Source organism: Anastrepha obliqua, chromosome 1, assembly GCF_027943255.1.
Source record: "Anastrepha obliqua isolate idAnaObli1 chromosome 1, idAnaObli1_1.0, whole genome shotgun sequence".
Lineage (NCBI taxonomy): Eukaryota > Metazoa > Arthropoda > Insecta > Diptera > Tephritidae > Anastrepha > Anastrepha obliqua.
This window is the reverse complement of record NC_072892.1, coordinates 147,680,607-147,702,366: the sequence shown is the minus strand read 5'-3', so window position 1 is coordinate 147,702,366 and position 21,760 is coordinate 147,680,607. Positions and strand designations below refer to the sequence as shown.

Sequence of the window (21,760 nt, the reverse complement as noted above, 5' to 3'; positions counted from 1 at the left end):
ACTCGCTCACTCTTTAGAGCTTTACAATGGGCATACTACGCCAAGAATGTCTACACATTTACACAGAGGAGCGCAGATGTCAATCTTGCCGCTTAGCTTACGCTCATGACGAACGCCATAACTACCGTTACAGCACACAGTCCACCATTGCAATTTTTTTCCTCACTCGTTCATTGGCGGCGTCGCGTGCCCAACGCCCATCGGACGGTTCATTAACACGTTTGCAGCGGGCGTACTCTTTTCAGCAACCATTTTTGTTATGCGAACGTACGAAGAGTAAGCGTAATAGCTTACGGAGGTACACTATAGCTGGCATCTGCATATATACGCTTGGGAAATACTGCTCTAACAGTTGGGATTACTGCGTGCTCTCACATTCTATGTTCCGCGTTTGCGTATTTGGCACTCTCACGCCACGAAGCAGCTCTCTGACATGTGAAGTTTTTTGTGTATTTGTTTTTAAGTTTTCTTTTCTTCTTCTTTTCAAACAGCTTGCACCACTTTTCTCTTGCCGACAGAAACTTGTTTGGCTTGCTTTGTTGCTGGCCACCGCCTGAGGGTTAGCACTGCTGCCACAAACATCGTCGGCGGCCCATTGTCGTTAGCGGGATCTCTACTCACTCATTTGGTTAGTTAAGATTTGATTGTCGAGTTTAACTGTCGACAAACAAGACACGACGACACGAATGGCACGACATTCACAGTTGGTATATAACAAGAGCGACTGCTATGGTCGAACGAGTAGATAGTGGCGGCAAGAGAGTGGAAGCAATCAGAAAGAATAAGAAACCAATTGAAACACAAGCAACACAAACACGCGCTCAGCAGACACAACCACCACTGCGCTATGCCAACCAACACGGGCGTCTTCATGCACACAACAGCAGTGTAAAATAATAACAACAACGTATTTACTATACGAAACAGGGAGAGCGGCAAAAAACTCGAAATTCAACTTGTCTAGTTAGCAAACTTCAATCTAGTTTCGAACAGTTGACTGCAAAACGTCGAGTGGAAAGGTTGGCCCGATTGGATAATAGTGCGCAGTGTCGACCGTCGAAGAATCAGTCGTACATTAAAATTAATCGTTAACAAGCAAACTAGAAGAACAAAAACACACAAACTGCAATGAAAAAAATGAAAACTATTTCATACTAGCGGCGAACAGTGAAGAGTGAAGGCGTGCGCTAACATAACTACATATATACACACGCATAGCTTAGATCGAGTGAAGTGAAACGTTGAGTTGTGCGCAAGGTTGCTACAAAAAATAAATGAAGCGGTTAATCAGAGAGAATATTGAGGAGAGTCATCGTTTGTTAGAGGTTTGTTGCAGCGCAACTCGATTCGTACGACTAACTGATTTGTGATTTGATTGATTTCAATTTTTGTGTCGGCTGTTGGCTGCCCGCTGTCAGTTCTCAGCTAACTGCAAACGTGCTTAGATGTCGGGAAACTAGTTGTTGCTAGGCTTGTTAGACGCTCTTGAATTAGCTCAATTTTGGAAAAATAAAAATAATACAAACATAGGAAAGAAGAAGAAGTGACACTCAAAAGAAAAACAACATAACAGCAAATATTTCTGTGGTGAATTTACGCAAAAAGTGGTGAAAAAATAAAACATTTTCTAATTATTCTGTAAATTTTTTTAAAAGTGCAAAACGTAAGCTTAGCGCACCAGTTCTAGTTCTTTGTGTTTGTACCCGCCGGTAAACACCAACGACAAGCAAATACCGTTTTTATCACTTCGGCTTAACGGAACATGCTTTGTCCGCTCACCATGCGTCCCGCTAGCCCTGCTGAATCAGAAATTTCCGTTGGTGGTGCACCCAGCCCACTGCCTCACCACAACCAGCACCCCCATCAGCCGCATTCGCATTCGTCGCATCATCGCAGCACCATCGACCTGCTGCAGCATCAGCAAATGTTGATGCAACAACATGCGGCCGCCGCCGCTGCAGCCGCTGCTGCCGGACTGACACGTACCGGTGCGGAGGAGTATTTTCAACCGCTGAAACGTTTACGTATGTCCAGTGAAATGGACGAATCGTCAATTGCGAATCGCACACCAAGTCCGGTGCAAACGCATGGCTCCACACTACAACCGCCCCCACCCTCAACCACGTCTACCATCACTGCAACCACGAACGCCGGCGCCAACGCGAGTGCAGGCGGCACTGCAGTCAAATCGAATATTGAAGGTGTGAAAAGTTTTTCCATAGCTGATATTTTGGGTCATGAAAAGCGTGCCACATCCACTTCACCACCCTCAGTGCCACCACATCAGCAGCATTCATCGAGTACACCCACACGTCCTCTACTAAGTGCCAGTAGTCTGCTGCAACCACGCGCCGAACCATTGGATATGGTGAGCGCTGCAGCAGCGGCTGCCGCTGGTATGCCACATCCTATGCTCTTGCCCGGTGCGCAAATTGTACGTCCATGGGATCATTTGTTGGGACCAATGCCGGTACGCCCGTTCATACCTTCAGCGCTGTTGCACTATGAGCAGCGATTGGCATTGGACTATCATCGCCAGCTGCAGGAACACTTCAATGCACAAGCGCAGCTGCTGCGGCACATGGGTATGGATATGATACCGTCTGAGAGTGGTTCGGAACGCTCCAGTTCGGCGGCTAGCGATTGTTGCTCGCCAGAAATCGCACGCTCGTCGGGGGAGCCAGCCAACGCGGCAGCGCAATCTGCGTCAGGTGCATTGGGTGATCGAGATCGCGACCGTGAACGCATTTCACATACCTCAACGTCAGGAAATGGTGGTGGCAGCGGTGGTAGTGCCGGTGGCAGTGGGTGCAACAACGATAATCCGCCGACCAATGGCTCGAACGCAAAGACCAAAGCAAATGGAACGCCTTTAGATGCACTCTTTCAGATGACAACAAAAGACTTTGATGACTCACAAGGTGAGTTTTGAGTTATATGTATATTTTGTTGTATTCTTATGCTCTAAAAAGCAATTCAGCCAGTTAAAAATTATAGTGAATGAGAATGGAAGTATTTCAATATTTTCATTCTTCTTTTGATTAAAAATTCCTTTCATAGTTTTCGGTAGATGTAGAAGGCATAACAGTCAAGTTGCTCATTAAGGAAAAGTTAGGATTATTGAGATTTTTTATGATGTGCTGCCTACAAACATTTAGTTGGAAACTCCAACTCTATTGAAAGTTTATTATTTTCCTAATTGATTAATCATCGATTAATGGCACAGCTCAACAAATTTCCCACTTCTCATTTTATTCGAGGTCGCAATATCTGATTAAAACTCCTAATAAGAATGCGCAAATAAAGGTGTCCTAACATATATCAGTTCTCAGATTAAAAGCTTAGTCTAAAATCACGATTTTCTTACGCATTCAAATTCTCACTTCGACTTTTATTGATGTTTTGCTTGAAACAACAATGTTTTTGTGATGCAGCTGGCTTTCTTCTCGCACTGGAATTCACAAGGCTCCCACAGTAATATGCAAGCACAGTGGGCTCCATTCTCCTTGGCAACGCTTTGCGAATGCAGCGCCAATTTAGTAAAAGCATTCTGCGCATTCGCCCTTAAAGGAACCCATATTTTTGGGAAAAGCTCAAATTTAAAAGGGAACAAATGCAATTTCAACAACATTTGCCTCCCATTTTATAACAGCACTTTTTTTGTTTTTCTTGTAAAGTCGTCGAATTTCTTGTTACCTAAGAAGTTTCTTGTGACGTCAATAAAAGCGTTCCATGCTTGCTTTTCAACAACGATAAGTGGATGGAAAAGTGAATCTTCAGTTAGCATTTTAATGTCTGAACTTTCGAAGATTCCCTCTTTGATTTTTGCCTTAAGTGTTTTACCAAACTTTTTATGAGTCGCAATTTGAGCCAACTAATTGGCGATCTTCTTCTTCTTGATTGTCGCGATAACTGCTTAAGCAATTTTGGCCGAGTTGAATAGAAACCCGCGCCAGTCGGAAACACGTAGGGAAACCAAGTCCTTCTCCACCTGATCTTTGCAATGTAGATAATTACGAATTATAAAAAGAAATATGTCTTCACGCGCTCTGACTTAGGGGAAATTCGCTTGCTTTCAGTGGAACTTTTCGGATCTATAAAGAAAATATGTGATCAAAGAATTTTCAAGATGGAAAAGCAGAATAAAATATTGATTATCGAGGAAAAAACATCTATGTTTGAGATAGATTTCAAAGCATTTGCGCATCGATATTGCATCGATATGTCTTCAATCACTTCTTAGTAAGGTATTTTTTTTTATTAAAACAGCAAAAATTTATTGATATATTACCGTTAAACTTTTGCAACAGGAACATATTTACACTAAATCTCTAACGATATTTTACACGCATGTAGCCAAAGTATTCAGGGGGCCGGCCTGGTGCTGAGAAGTAATTTTCAAAAAAACAAATTCTTCAAAAACTAGCATTTTAAAAAATGGATAAAATTTCTTAATAAGTTCCAATTTCCAAATACATAAAGGATGATTACTTTAGAGGTATCGTTCTTCAAATTGAAAGAAGACTACGAAAATTTAAATTGATTCGGCAATTTTTATTATTTTTCAAATGTTGACCGAAACTGCGCCGTAATTTGGTCACCCTAAACACCAATTTTGAATGACTCGAATCTTTGAATGACCAATTTTGAGGACTTCTAATGCCTCAATCGAAATTGATTTAGCGCATTAGCGCCAACCTCGTCTTTGAAGAAATATGCGCCGATGATTCCTTCAGCCCATAGGCCGCACCAAACTGTTGTTTTCAATGGATGTAATGGCTGTTCTTGAATAGCTTCGGGTTGCTCTTCAGTCCAAATATGGCAATTTTTCTTATTGACGTAGCCATTAAGACAAATATGGGCCTCATCGCCGTACACCATAAGTTGGCCTGAGCGCGTGATGAACACTTTTCACAGAGCGTCGATTTTCGTAACACATTTTCACGATTTGTAAAGGTTATTGAGGCGTTAGTCTTTCCATGATAAAATGGCAATAAATACTAAAAAAAAATTATGTATATCACGCGTGATCTGTCAAAAAATTCTATTGGAAAAAGTACCTCCTAGCTGATCACCTGTTATATGCATATACTAATTGGCGTATACATATTTTTTTGGTGTTTGACCGAGCTCTTTCTCTACTTTGTGTAGTGCGTCTTGATTTTGTTCCACAAAAGAGAGGATCTGTAGTTTTATGCGGCTTCCGAACGGAAGATGGTTTTTATGAGCAGGAGATTTTTCTTGCTAGAAATGCAATCGGAGGTTTGCCATTAAATATTTACATGTTTATGATGTATCGACATGTAAAATTTCAAATAAATAATCTGCACATTTATATATTTATTTATTAGTATCCAACACAACAGCCTTGGGCTATATTTCTGCATTGAATATGAGGACGATTGGAATATATTAAAATTTTTAAACTAAAACTCATTTCGAAGTCGAGCGCATTTAATAAATGAGAGAGAGAATAAAAGTGAAATAATAGGGATGAAAAGTTAAGTCAATGAGGAAAATATATGTGACCTGGTCTATGAAAAGGTACCTTATGTGTAAAAAAATCATTTTCACTTTTGTTGTTGATTCGAATAATGTGTGAAAGGCTCTTTAAAATGGTGAAAACCAGAAAATCATAATTTGTTTAAAAGTTTGTTAAAATTAAAAAAAAGAAAAGTACAAATACGAAAAAGACTGAAAAGTTTAAACTTTAACTGCTGTTTTCTCGAAAACTTGCTTTCGCACGTAAGGTACCTTTTCGTAGACCAGGTCACATATATTAAAAATTTGTATTTTCGCCAAAGTTTTTATGCCCACATTCAGTGTGCTTTAGCATCAGAAACGGTCTTTCAAAATAAGCGCCTTTAATTTGCAAATAAAACATATAAACATTTAGATTTCTCCAGATTTCAATATTTTTATTCAAAATACGGTTCCTAATAATCATTTATGAAAGTGTACATCATTTAAATGCCCACCATGAGCGGGTCGGTTTACAGGTAAAATACGCCAAACGGTCGATTCATGAATGCCTAATTGGTGAGAGCGTCTAGGTGTCGATCCTGCACGTTGTTTAGCAACCCTTTGCACTATAGCAGCAATTTTCTCAACTGGACGTCAAGTGTTTGGTCTGCTAGTGCTTTTTCTATCCTCGACCTTACCAGTTTCTTGAAATTTTGTGATCAACTTTTGAATTGTTGACTCATGCAGAGGATTCTTTCCAATAAAAAAATCACGAATTTCGCGATATCTTGAAGAAAGACACTTTATATTCTACAGTCTAACTTCGAAAAAATATGTTCGATATGCTAACATATAAAAATAAAAAGTGTGAACGTATAAAAGTAAATAAATTCAATATTATTTTTCAAAAAATTAGAAATACAATATTAGAAAAATTCCGTAAAATTCCGAAAAATTCACTCACTTTTCCGCAACGTGATTTGAATTTGCTCTTCTTTGTCTGCTTCAACTACAGCACTTCTTAGCTTTGCAAGCGTATACCAAAGCAATTCTATGATTCATAAAGGTGATGATAATTGAAAATATTGAAAGAAATTAAATGTGTTTTATGTGAAGAATTAAAATATATTAGCTGAAAATTCGGGTTGTTCTACGAAAAGGCATAATTGAAAAATCGCAAAAGTCATGGATTCTCAATTAGGTTTTCCCGCGCTTCTGAACCGCTGCAAAATGTGCTACTGTTAATGTGTAATACCAGCATTAAATTAAGCTAAACTAATGATGAAATGTGACCAGCTTGAAATCAATAAATAGTCATTAACGTTTTCTCAGCGTATAGGTGTTTTATTTTCAATTAAATGCAAATGAAGAAAATTTATGGCTTAATTCATTTATCGCTATTTGTGGTATTCATTTAAATTAATTGCGCTTAAAGCTTTTACATGTGCACCGATACATGCAAACAATGGTACGTTGGTGCATGCTGGCATACAGGCATTTATTTATATCAAAATATACACTTGTGCTCACATAACTCAGTCACTTTATCTTTTTGCAATATTCGCAATATTTTTCATGCTACTTTTTTTAAATTTTTTATAAAAATAAATGGCATCTCTAATTAAACGAAAACAAGTCTGTGTATATAAACTTCAAGCAGAACAATAGCAAATATACATAAATGCTACAAAAGCTCCCCACTGAAATACCAGAAAAACCTAGAACGCCAAGCTAAGACGGAACGCCCATGCAAAGAAAAAACAAGAAGAAATGGAATTATGCTTATGGGAAAGGAATTAGCAATATCCGTCAATAATAAAATAATTATATATGATATAAGCAAATTTTGAATATCATATGGTCCTACGCCGCACAGTTATGGGGCTGTAACATTCAACTTATACAAAGGTTCCAGAAGAAAATCGTTAAATGTGCAATCGTTGCTGCTTGATTTATCCATAGCTCCGATCTCGAGCGCGACCTAAATATTGACTCCGTAGCAGTATTCAATGCGGTACCAGCTGGTGGTAGCAGAGGAAGAGAAAGGGCTCCTCTGCGTTGGAAAGACCAGGTGGCGAAGGACTTGGCTTCATTTGGTGTGTCTAATTGGCGCCGGTTAGCACGAGAAAGAAATGACTGGCGCGCTTTGTTAAATTCGGCCGAAATCGCGTAAGCGGTTATCGCGCCAATTAAGGAGAAGAAGCAGACACAATAAAAAAGGCAGCAAAGGCCCACGATGCAAGACTAAAAAACCGCATGAATATTGTTTATCCAACCAATTGGAGATGGAGATTAAAACGCAAAGACTTAACGGACTAAACAGAATCAGCCCTTAAGTGTTGTATGTAGGTTGGGTTAAGTTTGGCAGCCGCATCGCACATAGAGACAACGATGCCACTTAGACCACGAAATGGGTCCGTTGTGGGCCACGGGGGCTGGGCTACATTTTCCTCTCCATATTGAACCATTCTGAGCTTGTGACAAAGCGTAAAAAGTTGTTGATACCTAAAGTGTATAGATTATCTATATTCGTTAAGAAGTAGGATTTCAAAAATCGGTTCCTGCTTCTGGCTAGAGCCGGACATGTGCAAAAAAGATGTTGAATTGTTTCCAACTCCTCCTCATTTCAGCAGCTACGACAGAAGTCATGCGTGCAAACGCCTAATCTCCTTGCATGATTTCCTATGAAACAATGTCCTGTGAGGGCCCCTACTAAGGTCCTGATTTGAAGTCTACTCAGTTTTATAATACTCTTGGACAGACGTAGATTTAGTCTTGGCTATGTTTGCCTAGCGATTTCGCAGGTGTTAACGCTAATCCATCTTTGATTTGTAGAACTGATTAGTGCGTCCTTAACGAGAAGCTTACAAGTTGCGGGAGGTACCCCCATAAAATTACTTATGTTGGGCTTACCTTCTCTTGCAATTTGGCCAGCCCTACAGTTCCCTGGTATATCTCTATGGCCTGGAACCCAGCATAAGATGATACGATATTGCTTGACCATCTCATTTAGAGATTGGCGACAACGTAAGACACTCCTTGTATGTACCTCATTTTATAAATTCAAAAGAAATTGCTCGTTAGTTAACCATATTTTTCTTTGGGACATGTGGCACTGGAAGCTTCAAAAAGAAAAAAAAAAGAAAAAAATGAAATGGAAAATAAAAATATATTGCATTGCATAACAAAACACTAATAAGGTTCATAACTTTTTACAAAATTTACAAAAATTTAACAAATTTTACAAAATTGTCATCAACATTTTTTACTTTTTTTAATCCGAATCTTTAGAAGCTTTCTAGACATGCAGTTTTGAAGCTCATTCAATCTCAATATAAGCAGATTCAAAGTAAATTTTTTTCCAAACGATATTGAGCAGTTCCTTCCATATAAAGTACCTCCAACCATCTGCTTACCTATATGGAAAAATGTTCAAGCAAATGTCGTACTCAAAAAAAAAAAAAATAACGCAATTTTTAAGCGCCTTAAACCTTACTCTATTTTATATTAAAAGTTGAGTTGCTATAAAACTGCATACCCAGAAGTTCTTTGAGGGTTTTGAATAGAAAGCTTAAAATATTGGTGGCCAATTGTGAAATTTGTTACATTTTTGTTGAGCTTTAATTTATGAGGTTTTTGTTATATCGGATGTTTTTTAGCTGCATGAGAGCTACCGATATCTATAGCTATGAGACAGCTGAGAATGGCAAATTGGCTCGTCATTTTTGTTCATTAAGGTTTGGCAAGTCGTCATGCATCGTTTAACGCCAGAAGAATGCTTCGAAATTGTGGAAATTTACTTTGAAACAAAAAAAAAACTAAATAAATAAATAAATCTTTTCGCGAAGTTCATAGAGCGAAGTGTTGTAGAAAATACTGAAATTTCGATTGGTCGTCGTTCTCAACCTGTTGGCCTTTGTCCTTCGACTACGTGGAAAATTTTACTTAAGGATTGCCTTTAAATTCGGCAAGAATTGAAGCCAAATAACCGTCGTTTCCGAAATAGTAGTTAAAAATGAGATTGGTGGAAAGGACGATACGACTCATAGCCGCAGCGGACATATTCAAAAATAAATGGCATGAAATTAACAGCCGGATTGTAATAAAAACAAACTTTATTCCAGCAATATTTATTTCATTATTTATTTATTCATTTAATAGCCTAAAAATGCAGTATTTCTTACGGACTACGAAAAACAGATAAATGCTAAATAATTGAATCGAAAATAAATTCAACTTATAATTTACTATTTTCATTGTAAGAAATGAAAGAAAAGGTAATATTTCCTATCATTTACACAGAAAGAATATTAGATAATACTCAGAATTTAGTTCAACAATTCATTTAGTAACACTTTGAAGTGGTTCTTTATTGAAGAAAAGTGTGGGTCAATGTGGTTTGAGACGGAATTAAATTCTCTCAAAGTTCTGGAAATCGTAGCACTGGAAGCATAATTAGTTTTAACCATCCCTAACCAGAAAATATCGTAATTTCGTAAGCTTTGCTGAGGAATATTGAAATTAATTTTCTTGAGCAGCGATGGGGAATTAATCGCCCACATATCCAATCGAAAAGGAAAGTGAGGGAGAGAATAGTCCTTCTAGTATCAAGTGTTTTTAGATTAATGAGCAACCACCGACTTTTATACGATGGAATTGCAACAGTGAAATTCAAAGAACGCAAAGCACAACGGACAAAAGCTTTCTGGACACGTTCAAGCCTGTTTTCGTTTTGTATTGTATGATCATTTTAAGTTTTCAAGCCCTTAAAAACACACCCTTTACAATGAATTGTATTATATTTAAACGTAGCATGAAAAATATGGCGAATATTGCAAGAAGGTAAGGTGACTCAATTATGTGAGCACTAGTGTATATATGCACCCAATAAGTACGCTGCTTGAATAGTTAAGAAACTTTATTAATTAAAAATATTTATGTACTTGTAAGGAAGAGGAAAGGAACGTTAACTAGTCATATTGTAAGTAGATTTCTGTAGATACACGTCCGTTCAGAGTCAGTGAATTTCATTCAAAGGACATAACTTGTAGTAAACACACAGGCAGCCAGGTTTTCAATTGAATTTACAATACAAGGTACTGCTGAGTTTTTCTACGTAAATGCAATTTGAAAGTTCAAGCCCAGTATGTAACTAGTCCGGAACTAGTATGTAACTAGTTCGAGACTAGTCTTTATAAAACAGTATTTCTAGTTTATTGTCTTAACATTATAAATATATGCCATTACTAAGCTTTAACTTTAAGTAAAATAATTTCCTGACAGCTTTTATACCTTATTTCATATGTGTGATAAATACATATTGAGGCCCTAGATTCCACATGGGAACTACGGGAATATATAAATATATATATATATGTATGTTTAGTCATTAACGCCTAAGGTCATAAATTCATAGTTTAAGTAAACCCATTTTGTATCTGTCACCCGCTTTTATCCACATGTTGCTTACAAAAATTCCTTAATGCATATTCATCTTCACGGAAATTGTTAAAAACTTCTATTAGATTGCAAAAATTGAATTGGCGCCATACATTTCCTTATCATACCAGCTGGACTGACAATTGCAGACGCTTGTGTTGGAAGTAGTGATTGTCAAACGAGAACTAAAAACTGTAACGCCCACTTGCCCGCCCCCTTTCATTAAATTGCTATTTTATTTAAGCGCTTTTTTTGCAAATTTCAATAGAAAACACTTAAATTACGAATTTATTTTAGCGTAGTTTAGCGCATTATTATTGGCTCGACTCAGCCTGGCTCAACAGTGCTGGTGCTAGGGTTGCTATTCTGCGCGTATTGTCACGCTCAACGCCAAGTTAATTAGCGTTAATGGCTTTGTGACTGCGCCTATTGTTGCCATTTGCAGTAATATTTAGTATGCGTATGGAGGTGCTTAATTATGGCGTTCGTTACACACACACACACACACACATCCGTATGTATAAGCATCATTAGGCGTTTTCCCTGATTTCGATTTAGTTTTTCATTATTTGTACTGGAGCCAATATTTTACATAGTTATTTTCATATCCAAGGCTACTTATTCGTAATTAGCGATCTCAAACTGCGCTTAGTGTGCAGGTGCAGTGCCACGTTCGACAAACTCCATTGAGCGGCGGAACAAGCGAATTGCCCAATGCTCCTGAGATACGAGTACAACTGGATGCTGCTAAACAAAACAAATTGGTGAATTGAAAATGAGAGTGAAGTAAGTAGTGCGCTTGCTTGCGTGAAGTGCTATGAAGCGCTGAGTGCCGACGAATTTTACTAGGTTTATATCAACTCGCATTTTGGTTATTCGAGATTTCATTAGAAGCTTTGCAGGCTATTTTTAGGCAACTTACCGATGCTCTAAAGACTTAAAAATTCTAAAATGGCTCAATCGTCAGCCGTTATTGTTATAACCTATAGAGTATGTGACGAGAATGAAGCAATACCTACATACATATATTCGGGATCAAGGCTTAAGGCGCATTAACTAAAATCAATTAGGATGCTTTGGATTCTGTTAATGGTGTGCACCATACGGGTGGCGCAAAATTAATCATCCAATTTCGTTTTTGAATAACTTTTTTAATAAATAAAAAAAAGTGATTGATGGAAATTTTTATTTTGATCTCTACGCGCTCCACTGCTTGTCGTATACAACAGATGTCCAGTTCACAAGTGCCAAATATGATTGGCATACGATAAACATTGGCAAAACTTATAAATCTTCCGATGGGGTTATTAATTTTGCGCCCCCAGGTATAATCTGATAGTGGACGACGCTGTGCTCTAATATCCGCCTCCCTTTAAAATATCCAGAAAAACTTGAATTTAAGTGCTCTAAATATGCCACCTGTAAATGTTCATATTTATCAGCATAGCGTTTAACCCTCCGTTGGATACCTTTTTAAAAACCTTCGGTTGGGCAGCCTGGTCTGACGTTTTTTTGTCTAGTTCGAGGGTCCTTTTTAAAAGGCTGTATTCATAAGTCGATGGAATAATAGATTTTAAAAAGCTACCTGGAAGCTCAAGTTGTTAGCCATAATAGAAATATGTTGAATTTACGTCCAAATTCGAAAAGGACAGTCTGGCCAGAGCCGGAAGCCCAACGGAGTATTCATTATTATAATATTTATCGGAAACTTTTACACACATGTATAATATTAAAAAGTGGAAACAAAAATTTAATAAAGTAGAACATATACGAGGCGTGTTCTTAAAGTAAGTACCGTTTTGACATAAAAAAACAACAAGTACATTTTTTCCAAAAATAAATTATTCACTTGAAAGGCCATACTTTACTTTTCCACATAATTTCCATTACTATTGAGACATTTATCATATCTTGGGACCAGCTTTTGTATGCCGTCGTCAGAGAAGATTGCCGCCTGATTAGACAACCACTGTTTCACAGTCGTTTTACACTTTGTCATCATCGGAATGGCGCTGCCCCGCAAGATGCTTCTTCAAGTGCATAAACAAATGGTAGTCGCTCGGCGCTAGATCGGGACTGTATGGAGGGTGATGGTCCCATTGTTCCCAGCCAAAACAAGTGATAAGGTCTTGTATTCGATTTGCTGTGTGTGGACGGGCACTATCGTGGAGCAAAACGACACCTGATGCTTTCCATTTCAATTCAACCGGCCTATTCGGGTCATGTTCTTCGATTTCGATGTAACTGAAATATGTTGCTCTCTGGTCAAAATAATGAGACACGTATTTTTTCGTTCGCCCGAAAAAATTTTTTTTCAAGAGTTATCGGCAATTTTGTTTTTCGGCTCAAAATCGATTTTTTTTTAATAATATAAGAAAAATTTTTTTTTAAATGCGCATAACTTAGTCAAAAATGAACCGATTTTAATAATTCTGGATTCAAAATGATCGTAATTACTTACACGAGCGACTTCATGTAGAAACAATTGCAAAAAAGTAGTTGAAAATTTTTTATTTAGCAAAAATGACGATCATTTTGAACCCAAAATTATTAAAATCGGTTCATTTTTGACTAAGTTATGAGCATTTAAAAAAAAAATTTTCTTATATTATTAAAAAAAAATCGATTTTGAGCCGAAAAACAAAATTGCCGATAACTCTTGAAAAAAAATTTTTTCGGGCGAACAAAAAAATACGTGTCTCATTATTTTGACCAGAGAGCAACATATTTCAGTTACATCGAAATCGAAGAACATGACCCGAATAGCCCGGTTGAATTGAAATGTAAAGCATCACCTGCGTTCAGCATGCCACGCCTTTTGTTTGGCTTGAATTTTTTGCTGCTTTGCTTCCGGTGTAACGTAGGCTACCCATGTTTCCTGTGACAATATGGCTTAGAAAATCATCCCCCTCGTTACTGTATCGTTCGAGAAAACTCAATGCACTGCCCAATCTTTTGGTGTCGTGCTCATCAGTCAACATTTTTGGCACCCAGCGTGAATACAATTTCCGATAATTTAAACGTTCGGACACAATTTCGTAAAGAACATTTCTTGAGACAGCAGGAAACTTTTCAGCTAAGGACAAAATCGTGAATCGTCTGTTATCTTTTACTTTACAGCCCACTTTTTGAATCAGTTCAGCGGTAATGACTGAAGGTCCCCCAATTCGTTCCTCATCATGAATGTTTGTGCGGCCATCTTTAAAGGCCCTAATCCATTTCCGCAACATTCCATCACTTATAATATTTTCACCATACGCTTCACTGATTTGGTGATGAATGTCAACAGATTTGAAGCCTTGAGCTTAGAGAAACCGTCGGCGGGACTCTCAATAGTTGGAGGCATTTTAAAATCACGCAAACAGATATAGACTCGATAGGATGGTTTCGTGGCTTCCCGTTTAGCGCATGCGGGACTTGTGCATGCGCTAAACGGCGACCGCAGCGCTGCGGTGGCGTAATTTAAAAACGGTACTTTCTTTAAAAACACGTCCCGTATATTGAATTTAAAAAATTGTTAAATCCAAATTCTTATGAATGTACTAAAAAGTATTAAATAATTTTTCGTAGACTTATGGAATTATTCTTGATAAGTTTTGATTTTAAAGTTTTAAAATTAGTCGTTTATGAAATTTAAAATGAAGAAGGTGGAGAGCAAACAATAGTTAGAGTTAAAGTAATGTAACTCATTCACAATTCAATTAGATTTAATTGGCAGTTGGTCTACTGCCTATGATATGAGTTCTTTCAAGATGGCGCAAAATTAACCATCCGATATTTTTTATATATCAAAATACCTTTCGGGAGTGCACAGGTTCGAGTCATCGGGCATGAATATCATATAATAGGCAAAAGTCGGCAGGCAATGGCAAACCTCCGAGTGTATTTCTGCCATGAGAAAGCTCCCCATAAAAAACCATTTGCCGTTTGGAGTCGGCTTAAAACTGGCACCTACAGGGAACAACATCAAGACGCACACCACAAAGGAAGAGGAGCTCGGCCAAACATCTAACAGTCGTGCACGAGCCAATTATTATTATATATTTTTTTTGTTTTTAAGTTATTGAAAAGCTAAATTGATGATTAATTTTGCGCCACCTTGTATATAACGTGCACTAAAATTGTATATCATCTACGTGGACCTAAAATTTCTACTTTGCAACTACAAATTTGGTCTCGATTTTATGCGGTTTTTACCTTTTTTTATGGCATAACTACAATTAGAGGTTTGCCAATGCCTGCGGAGAGGTGACCGCAATTTGGAAAAAAATTATTCTATTTGTTGTCATACGCCTCAGCGGCGACCGCCATTATATGCCTTAAAAATCAAACAGTAGAAGAATATGCAAATGTAGAATAAAAGCAACACGGAGTCATATTCATACACCAAAAAATACCGATTTGATGTAAAAAAAAATTTAAAAGCGTGAGCAACATAATGGAGCAAAAGTTCAGTGTAAACCTCTATTTGACCAATAGGTCCTCTACTAATTTAATACTTCAAATTGAAAATTTTAGTAAATTGAAAATTCAAAATTTTAATAAATTTCAGCACATTTTTCTGCATATTTTTCTATTTTTTTCCTAATTTAATATTTATCCTTTGAATTCAAAAAAAAAAAAAATAATAAAAACACATTAATTATCATAGAGGCATCTCACATTTAATTGCTTTCTTGGTGAACGTTTGTACAAGAAAATATGCTGCCATTCACTTGGAGACACATTGTCTGTCTCAGTAATTTGTACCAAGTCAACTCACTTCTCACTTACTTCAGCCACTCATATCAATAATTAACTTGTCTGACGATTAACAAATGTGTACAGACTGATTCCCTTGAAAATACCAGCATATTTCACTGGAACTTATCAATTCTTCAAATACTTACCCAAGTAATTCTCCAACTGGCTATCACTGGTCAAGTGCTTGTAAGCTAGAAAAGGCCATAAAATTAAGTGAACATATTTCATAATTTCTACATTCACCAAATCGCTCGCTCTGGGTATCAAATATCACTTTCTCCACACACAATTTACGCTGACGGAATATGTGTAAGCGTGTGTGTGTGCCTGCATGTTTGTATTGTGTCACAACCAGCCGAATGACATTTTTTACCAAAACAAACCAGCCTACAACATTAGAAATTGATTTACACAGGTTTCAAGGCTTGACTGATATCTGCTGGTGAAGCAGGATAAAACCAAAACGCACACCAAACTATCGCTGCCACTGTTGTCCTTTACTTGTGCGGGTGTGTTTGTGTGCATGTGTTGTAGGCAGTACAAATTACCCTGAGCATTGTAAGGGCCACATGTCGCATCGAACATTTTGTAATGGTTTTGCTAGAGATAAGTCCACATTACTTAATGATGATTAAGTATGGCCCTCGAGACCTTAACCCAAAAAGTTGTCTGGATATCTCAAGTGGATAATTCTGCTCAAATTACATTTAAATGATTTCAGGATAAGACGCATTGAACGCATACTTTAAATATTTTCATATTTCTAAAGGCAAATGTATATGTGCATATGTATGGATTTATGTGTGTATGTATACGCCGGAGAGAAGCACCAAATTTGTCAGGAAAAATACTAGTTTAGAATTTCCTGACTGAAATCGAACTAGTCCGAAAATGACCAGACTTATAAGGATATACAACGATTTATTCAGTTTTTTTTATTTGACTTCAAGCTTTTAAACGAGTAGATATCAAGTAAGCAATAGAGTATATCATCGCTTCGCCAACAAAAACATATTTAATATAATTGGAAGAGACAAAAAATATTATTTATTGTGCTGAAATCTTTTAATTTTTATAAAATGCAGTGAAAACTGCTTTTATTTAATCTTTGGAATGATGTCAATTTTGAAATATTTATGTAGGGGAAAATGGGGAGTTGTGAGACACAGGGAGTTGTGAGACATTGTTACCTTTCGGCATTATTCATTTGTTTACATTCGATTTTAAGTGTCAACAAGTGTTCTCGATGCGATCTCACTTTTCAGCTAGCATTGGTCATATTTACACGCATTCGACGCGTCTCTCCAGTCACTGTGTTTCGGAATTTCTAGGTAAGTTTTTTTTATCATTTGTTTTGCGATACATTCGATCAGTTGTTGAAGCAAATTGCAGATGTTAATATATACAAATTAATAGGTCTATGAATAAGTTCGTGCGGTTTTTTTTCGAAATTTGAATTTCGGATCATTCCCATGGCTTTTAAACGTTTGGAAATGGTTGATTGATCAACTCCCAAAGTTTTTGCAACCTCTTCTTGCGTTTGAGCCGGATCTTGATCGAGCAATTCCTCCAATTCGGTATCCATGAACTTTGGCGGCGCACCCTCGCGTTCTTCGTCTTCCAAGCCAAAATCACCACTTTTAAAGCGTGCAAACCACTTCTGGCACGTTCGCTCAGCTAGAGCATGCTCACCATAAACTTCCACCAAGATACGATGACTTTCGGCTGCTTTTTTCTTCATATTAAAATAATGAAGAAGAATTCCCCGCAAAAACACATTATTTGGCACGAAATTCGACATTTTCAAGTGTGGTAAAAATATTGTTGTTTACGCTTCAAATAAAAAACTTAAACTGACGTTTGTGCCTTACGACAGTAGCTCTCCAATGAATGTTTGGAAATGTGGATCGATGGAATAATAATCAAGTTACGCCATCTGTTGTAAAACCGCACGAACTTATCCATAGACCTATTATTAATTATTAATTGTCCTATTAGCTTTGAATTTACACATTCACTCGGGCATGAACGTTCGATGTGTTTATGACTACGCGGCCATTTATAAAAACAACGATTTGGGGAGTTGTGAGACACCGTTTTTTTCGACGTTTTAACGCATCTTTCAGCAGCAATAATTTCAAGTTCATCAGAATTTGAAGAAGAAGAAGATTTTTGCATCATCTGCAAAGGTGCAATGCCGAAAAAGTTAAGCAGAAACAACTCCATTCATTGCAATGTATGCGATCGAGTTGTGCACCTAAAGTGTGCCAATTTACGAACTGGTTATTACACATTGGCATTGCATTTTTTATACACTTTTTTATAACAATTGTCTTTTCTTTTTTATTTTTCATCTTAATAAAGAACTAACAACTAAAATAAGTCATTTTTATTGATTTAAACCATGGTGTATCACAACTCCCCACATTTTTGTATTTTGTATTATATTTTATATTATTATATACAATTTTAATTTTAAGGAAAATTGTAGTTTTGTTAAATAGGCCATACCAATAACTTCCAGTATTCACTGACTAAAGATTCCATCGTTGACATATGTCTGCATGCATTAAGATTTTGAGTAATACGGGTCCAAAAACAAAACCCGTCTCACAACTCCCCATTCTCCTATACAATTTTTTTCCCTTTCTGTAGTACAGGGTGGGCCGTATAGCGTTTGCTTTTTGCACCAACTTTTTTGTTGAGAATGGTAAGACAAATGACATGTCAAATGTGTTCATAATTTACTTAAAGGTTTGACATTTACGAAATGGGACGCTATACGCTTGAACAAAATTGGGAAATATTGAAAACCTATTTCCAAAGTGGTGAGTCTTCTTCTTCTTTTCTGACGAAGCTCATTTTCACATCGGTGGCTACGTCAATAAGCAAAATTGTCGGATTTGGGGCTCAAAAAATCCACACGTTACTGTAGAGAAGCAAATGCATCTACAACGCGGCATCATCGGGCCATTTTTTGTCGAAAATGAGCGAGGAGCCGCGGTTACAGTAAATGGCGAGCGTTACCGTGACATGCTCAACGAGTTTTTGTTTCCAAAAATTGAAAAGGATGACATGGAGGACATTTGGTTTCAACAGGACGGTGAAACTTGTCACACTGCCAAAGTTACACTCGAACTTTTGGTTACCGTTTTTGAAAACCGAATAATCAGCCGAAATTCCGATATCAATTGGCCGCCTCGGAGCTGTGATTTAAGCCCGTTGGACTATTTTTTGTGGGGAGCCGTTAAGGACAAATGCTATGTGAACCATCCAGAGCCGATTGATGCTTTAAAACACGAAATCGAAGTTGCCATTCATGAAATTGGAGCCCAAACAATCGAAAATGTGCTTAAAAATTGGGTTGGTCGAATGGCCTACTGTAAAGCCAGTCGTGGCAGTCATTTGAACGATATTATTTTTTATTCATAAATGACAATGTTCAATCTTCAAAATAAAAAAAAATTTGAAAAAATATTGATTAGTTTTTTTTATAGCCGATTCAAAAGCAAATTTACTTCCTCGTTTAAATGGCAGAGGGTGTATATTTTCTGAGCAGTTCCATACATAGTTGCATTTAGCTTCAGTAAACCATATCTTGCTTTGAAAATTGTCGTAATGTCAGCTAGTCGCATATCTTCATTAATATATGATTCCCTTTTTGAGTAGTCTAAATATTTATAAATTCGCGTCGCGCTTGACTGTGCTTTTTGCCTTGCCATGTTGACATCTTTTGTTTTCATTTTAGTAAGAAGTTGCACACAGCGATCTTGCCAGTCTATAGCGGTGATGTTTTCTTTAAACTTCAGACCAAACTCCATTCCCGTGTCGTTCAGTTGCTTAAGCCAAAACACATTTTTACTTAAGATGCCTTGTGTTAGTTTGAGTGGGAGTCTGTTGCAATTGTATTTATAAATGGTTTTCCAGATATACTTCATGTTTAGCTCTAAAGAATAAATGTGGCTATCTTCTAAATTAGTTTCTAGTGTTGTTGCAGAATTCGGAGTGAAGTCGGGTAGTTTGAGGATTCTTTTAATTAAGTAATGTGGAAGTTTATTTACTTCATCGAATAAGGCATACCCCCAAACTTGCGCCCTGCGTAGGTTTGTATCGCTCTGCATACCGTTTGGAACAGATTCCATTTAGATTTTAATGAAATCAATGGTTTCGCTAAAAAATCGTCCTATGTGCAATTAATAGAGGGTTTTTCAATTGGCGCGGGTCGATTTTGGCGCCCTGTGGCAGCCATTTTGTTTTGGTGACATCTGTCAAATCTTTTTATTATCAAAATGAGTGTTCATTAACGCAAACGTTGCGCGCATTGCGCCCATTTTTCGGTAGACGTGGTGGCCCTTCCAATTTCTTATGGCCCATATTGAGCCATATGGACCTAGACGACATGTGGTTCCAGCAGGACGGCGCTACGTGCCACACAGCAAACGTCATTTTATTCCATTTCAACATCTACCCGCCCTTATTGAAAAACCCTTTACTAGCTCATTTTTCCTTTCTGTCTATACTTAGAAAATATAAGACTACTTTTATTATCAAATCTAAGACGGCTTAAAAACAGTGTAATGTTTTAAAATATACCTAATTTTTTTAAATCTATTTATTTATTGCAAACTGTTTTCTAACATTCAGCAATATTTGTACTTAAAACTAAGACATTTTATTAGACATTTTTGAAAAGAACACAATAAAATTTCTGCTTATTGGTATAATCAGTCTATTGTTGACTTCCTCTTCAGTCTGTTAAAGGAGATGTGGTTGAGTGTTATTTTTGTGCTAAAACGATTTCTTTGTGATTGAAGTCTTTTATTGTGAGTGATTGTGCTATTTCATCGAGTCATTTCTAGGGTTTGGTGGAAGCCACTTCGGGATGGGAGTCAACTGCGAGTAGGGCGGTGTCATCTGCAAAAGTTCCGACAATAGTTTGCTCTGTGATTGGTGATTTGCTTTTGTGTAAAGCAAGTAAAACATTGGGTCCATTATACTGCCTTCGGGTACGCCAGCTAAACTTTCATGGAGCTTAGACTGTTTTCGTTTTGTTTTACAAAAAAAGTGCCGATTTTTTAGATAAGACTTGATAAAAGTATAAAAATTAATGGGCAGAGCGAGTTTTATTTTGCTAGAGATATGTCGAGAAATGCTGTCGTGCAATACTTATTCTGTTCAAAAGCTTTGTGAATACTATTTACGAGTCTGTGTGCTTGTGCGATGATACCGTGAGTCTTTCTAAAGTCGAATTGGTAATTTGCGACTGATTTTTGGTCTTCAATAATTTGGGACTAATTTTCGGTCTACATCTTGTTTTTGAGAAAAAGAGATTTCATAACTTTAGATGCAATGGAAATAAGCTGAATAAGATTCCACTTTTCTACGCTTTTTCTACGCATTTTTATTTGCGCGATGTCTTCTATAAATACACTTTTCATTTTAGTAGTTTTGAAAGCCGCTTTTTTCTCCTTAATAGCCAAATATGCAATATTTTCAATCGACTTTGTAGTAGTAGTAGTCTCTATGAAGTCTTTAGTAAGCCATAATATTTCATTTTGTTATACTGCTTTTTCTGAGAAATTTATTGATCTAAAAATTTGTACACATATTGTGTTGTTTTTTAACTGTATTTTAAGACTTAGTGTTAGTAATAATATTTATTTGGAAAGGAGCTACAGCTGATCTCCGGGAGCTCCTCTCAAAAAAGACGTTTTGCGGTGGCCGCTATGTCTCTGAACTGGATCCTCTGAAATTAAAAAACCAAACAGATTTCGTTAAAGTAATGTTCAATCTAGTAATTAATCGAAGAGATAAGCAAAATAAATTTTTTTGACATAATGGCGCTTTCTCAAAAAAAAAAACAAAAAATCGACTTTTGAGCAAAATTTCGGCCTTAAATTGTTTATAAAAAAATATATTTATCGGTGAGAAAAAATCTTTGATTAAATACTAAAAAAGATGTATAAGAAGCTCGTGTTAAAATTTGAGAATAATCGGTTTAGCCGACTTTGAAAACACCATTTTGAGAAAAACGCGTTTAAAGTTAAAAAGCCTTCTCATATTTGCGTGTAACTTCGAAAATATTCACCGGAAGGAACGATATTAAATTTGCTGT

At 37.0% G+C, this 21,760-nt stretch overlaps 1 protein-coding gene across 1 annotated transcript in view; it reads left to right on the top strand.

Moving 5' to 3' along the window:
- Positions 1-724: 724 nt before the first annotated feature.
- The window catches only part of LOC129236435 (homeobox protein B-H1-like), a 34,456-nt gene continuing 13,420 nt past the window's right edge, over positions 725-21,760 (top strand). Inside the window, exon 1 of the mRNA XM_054870828.1 lies at positions 725-2,921. Coding sequence (XP_054726803.1) covers positions 1,763-2,921 — 1,159 coding nt within the window. The 5' untranslated portion in view covers positions 725-1,762. The remainder of the gene's footprint in view (positions 2,922-21,760) is intronic.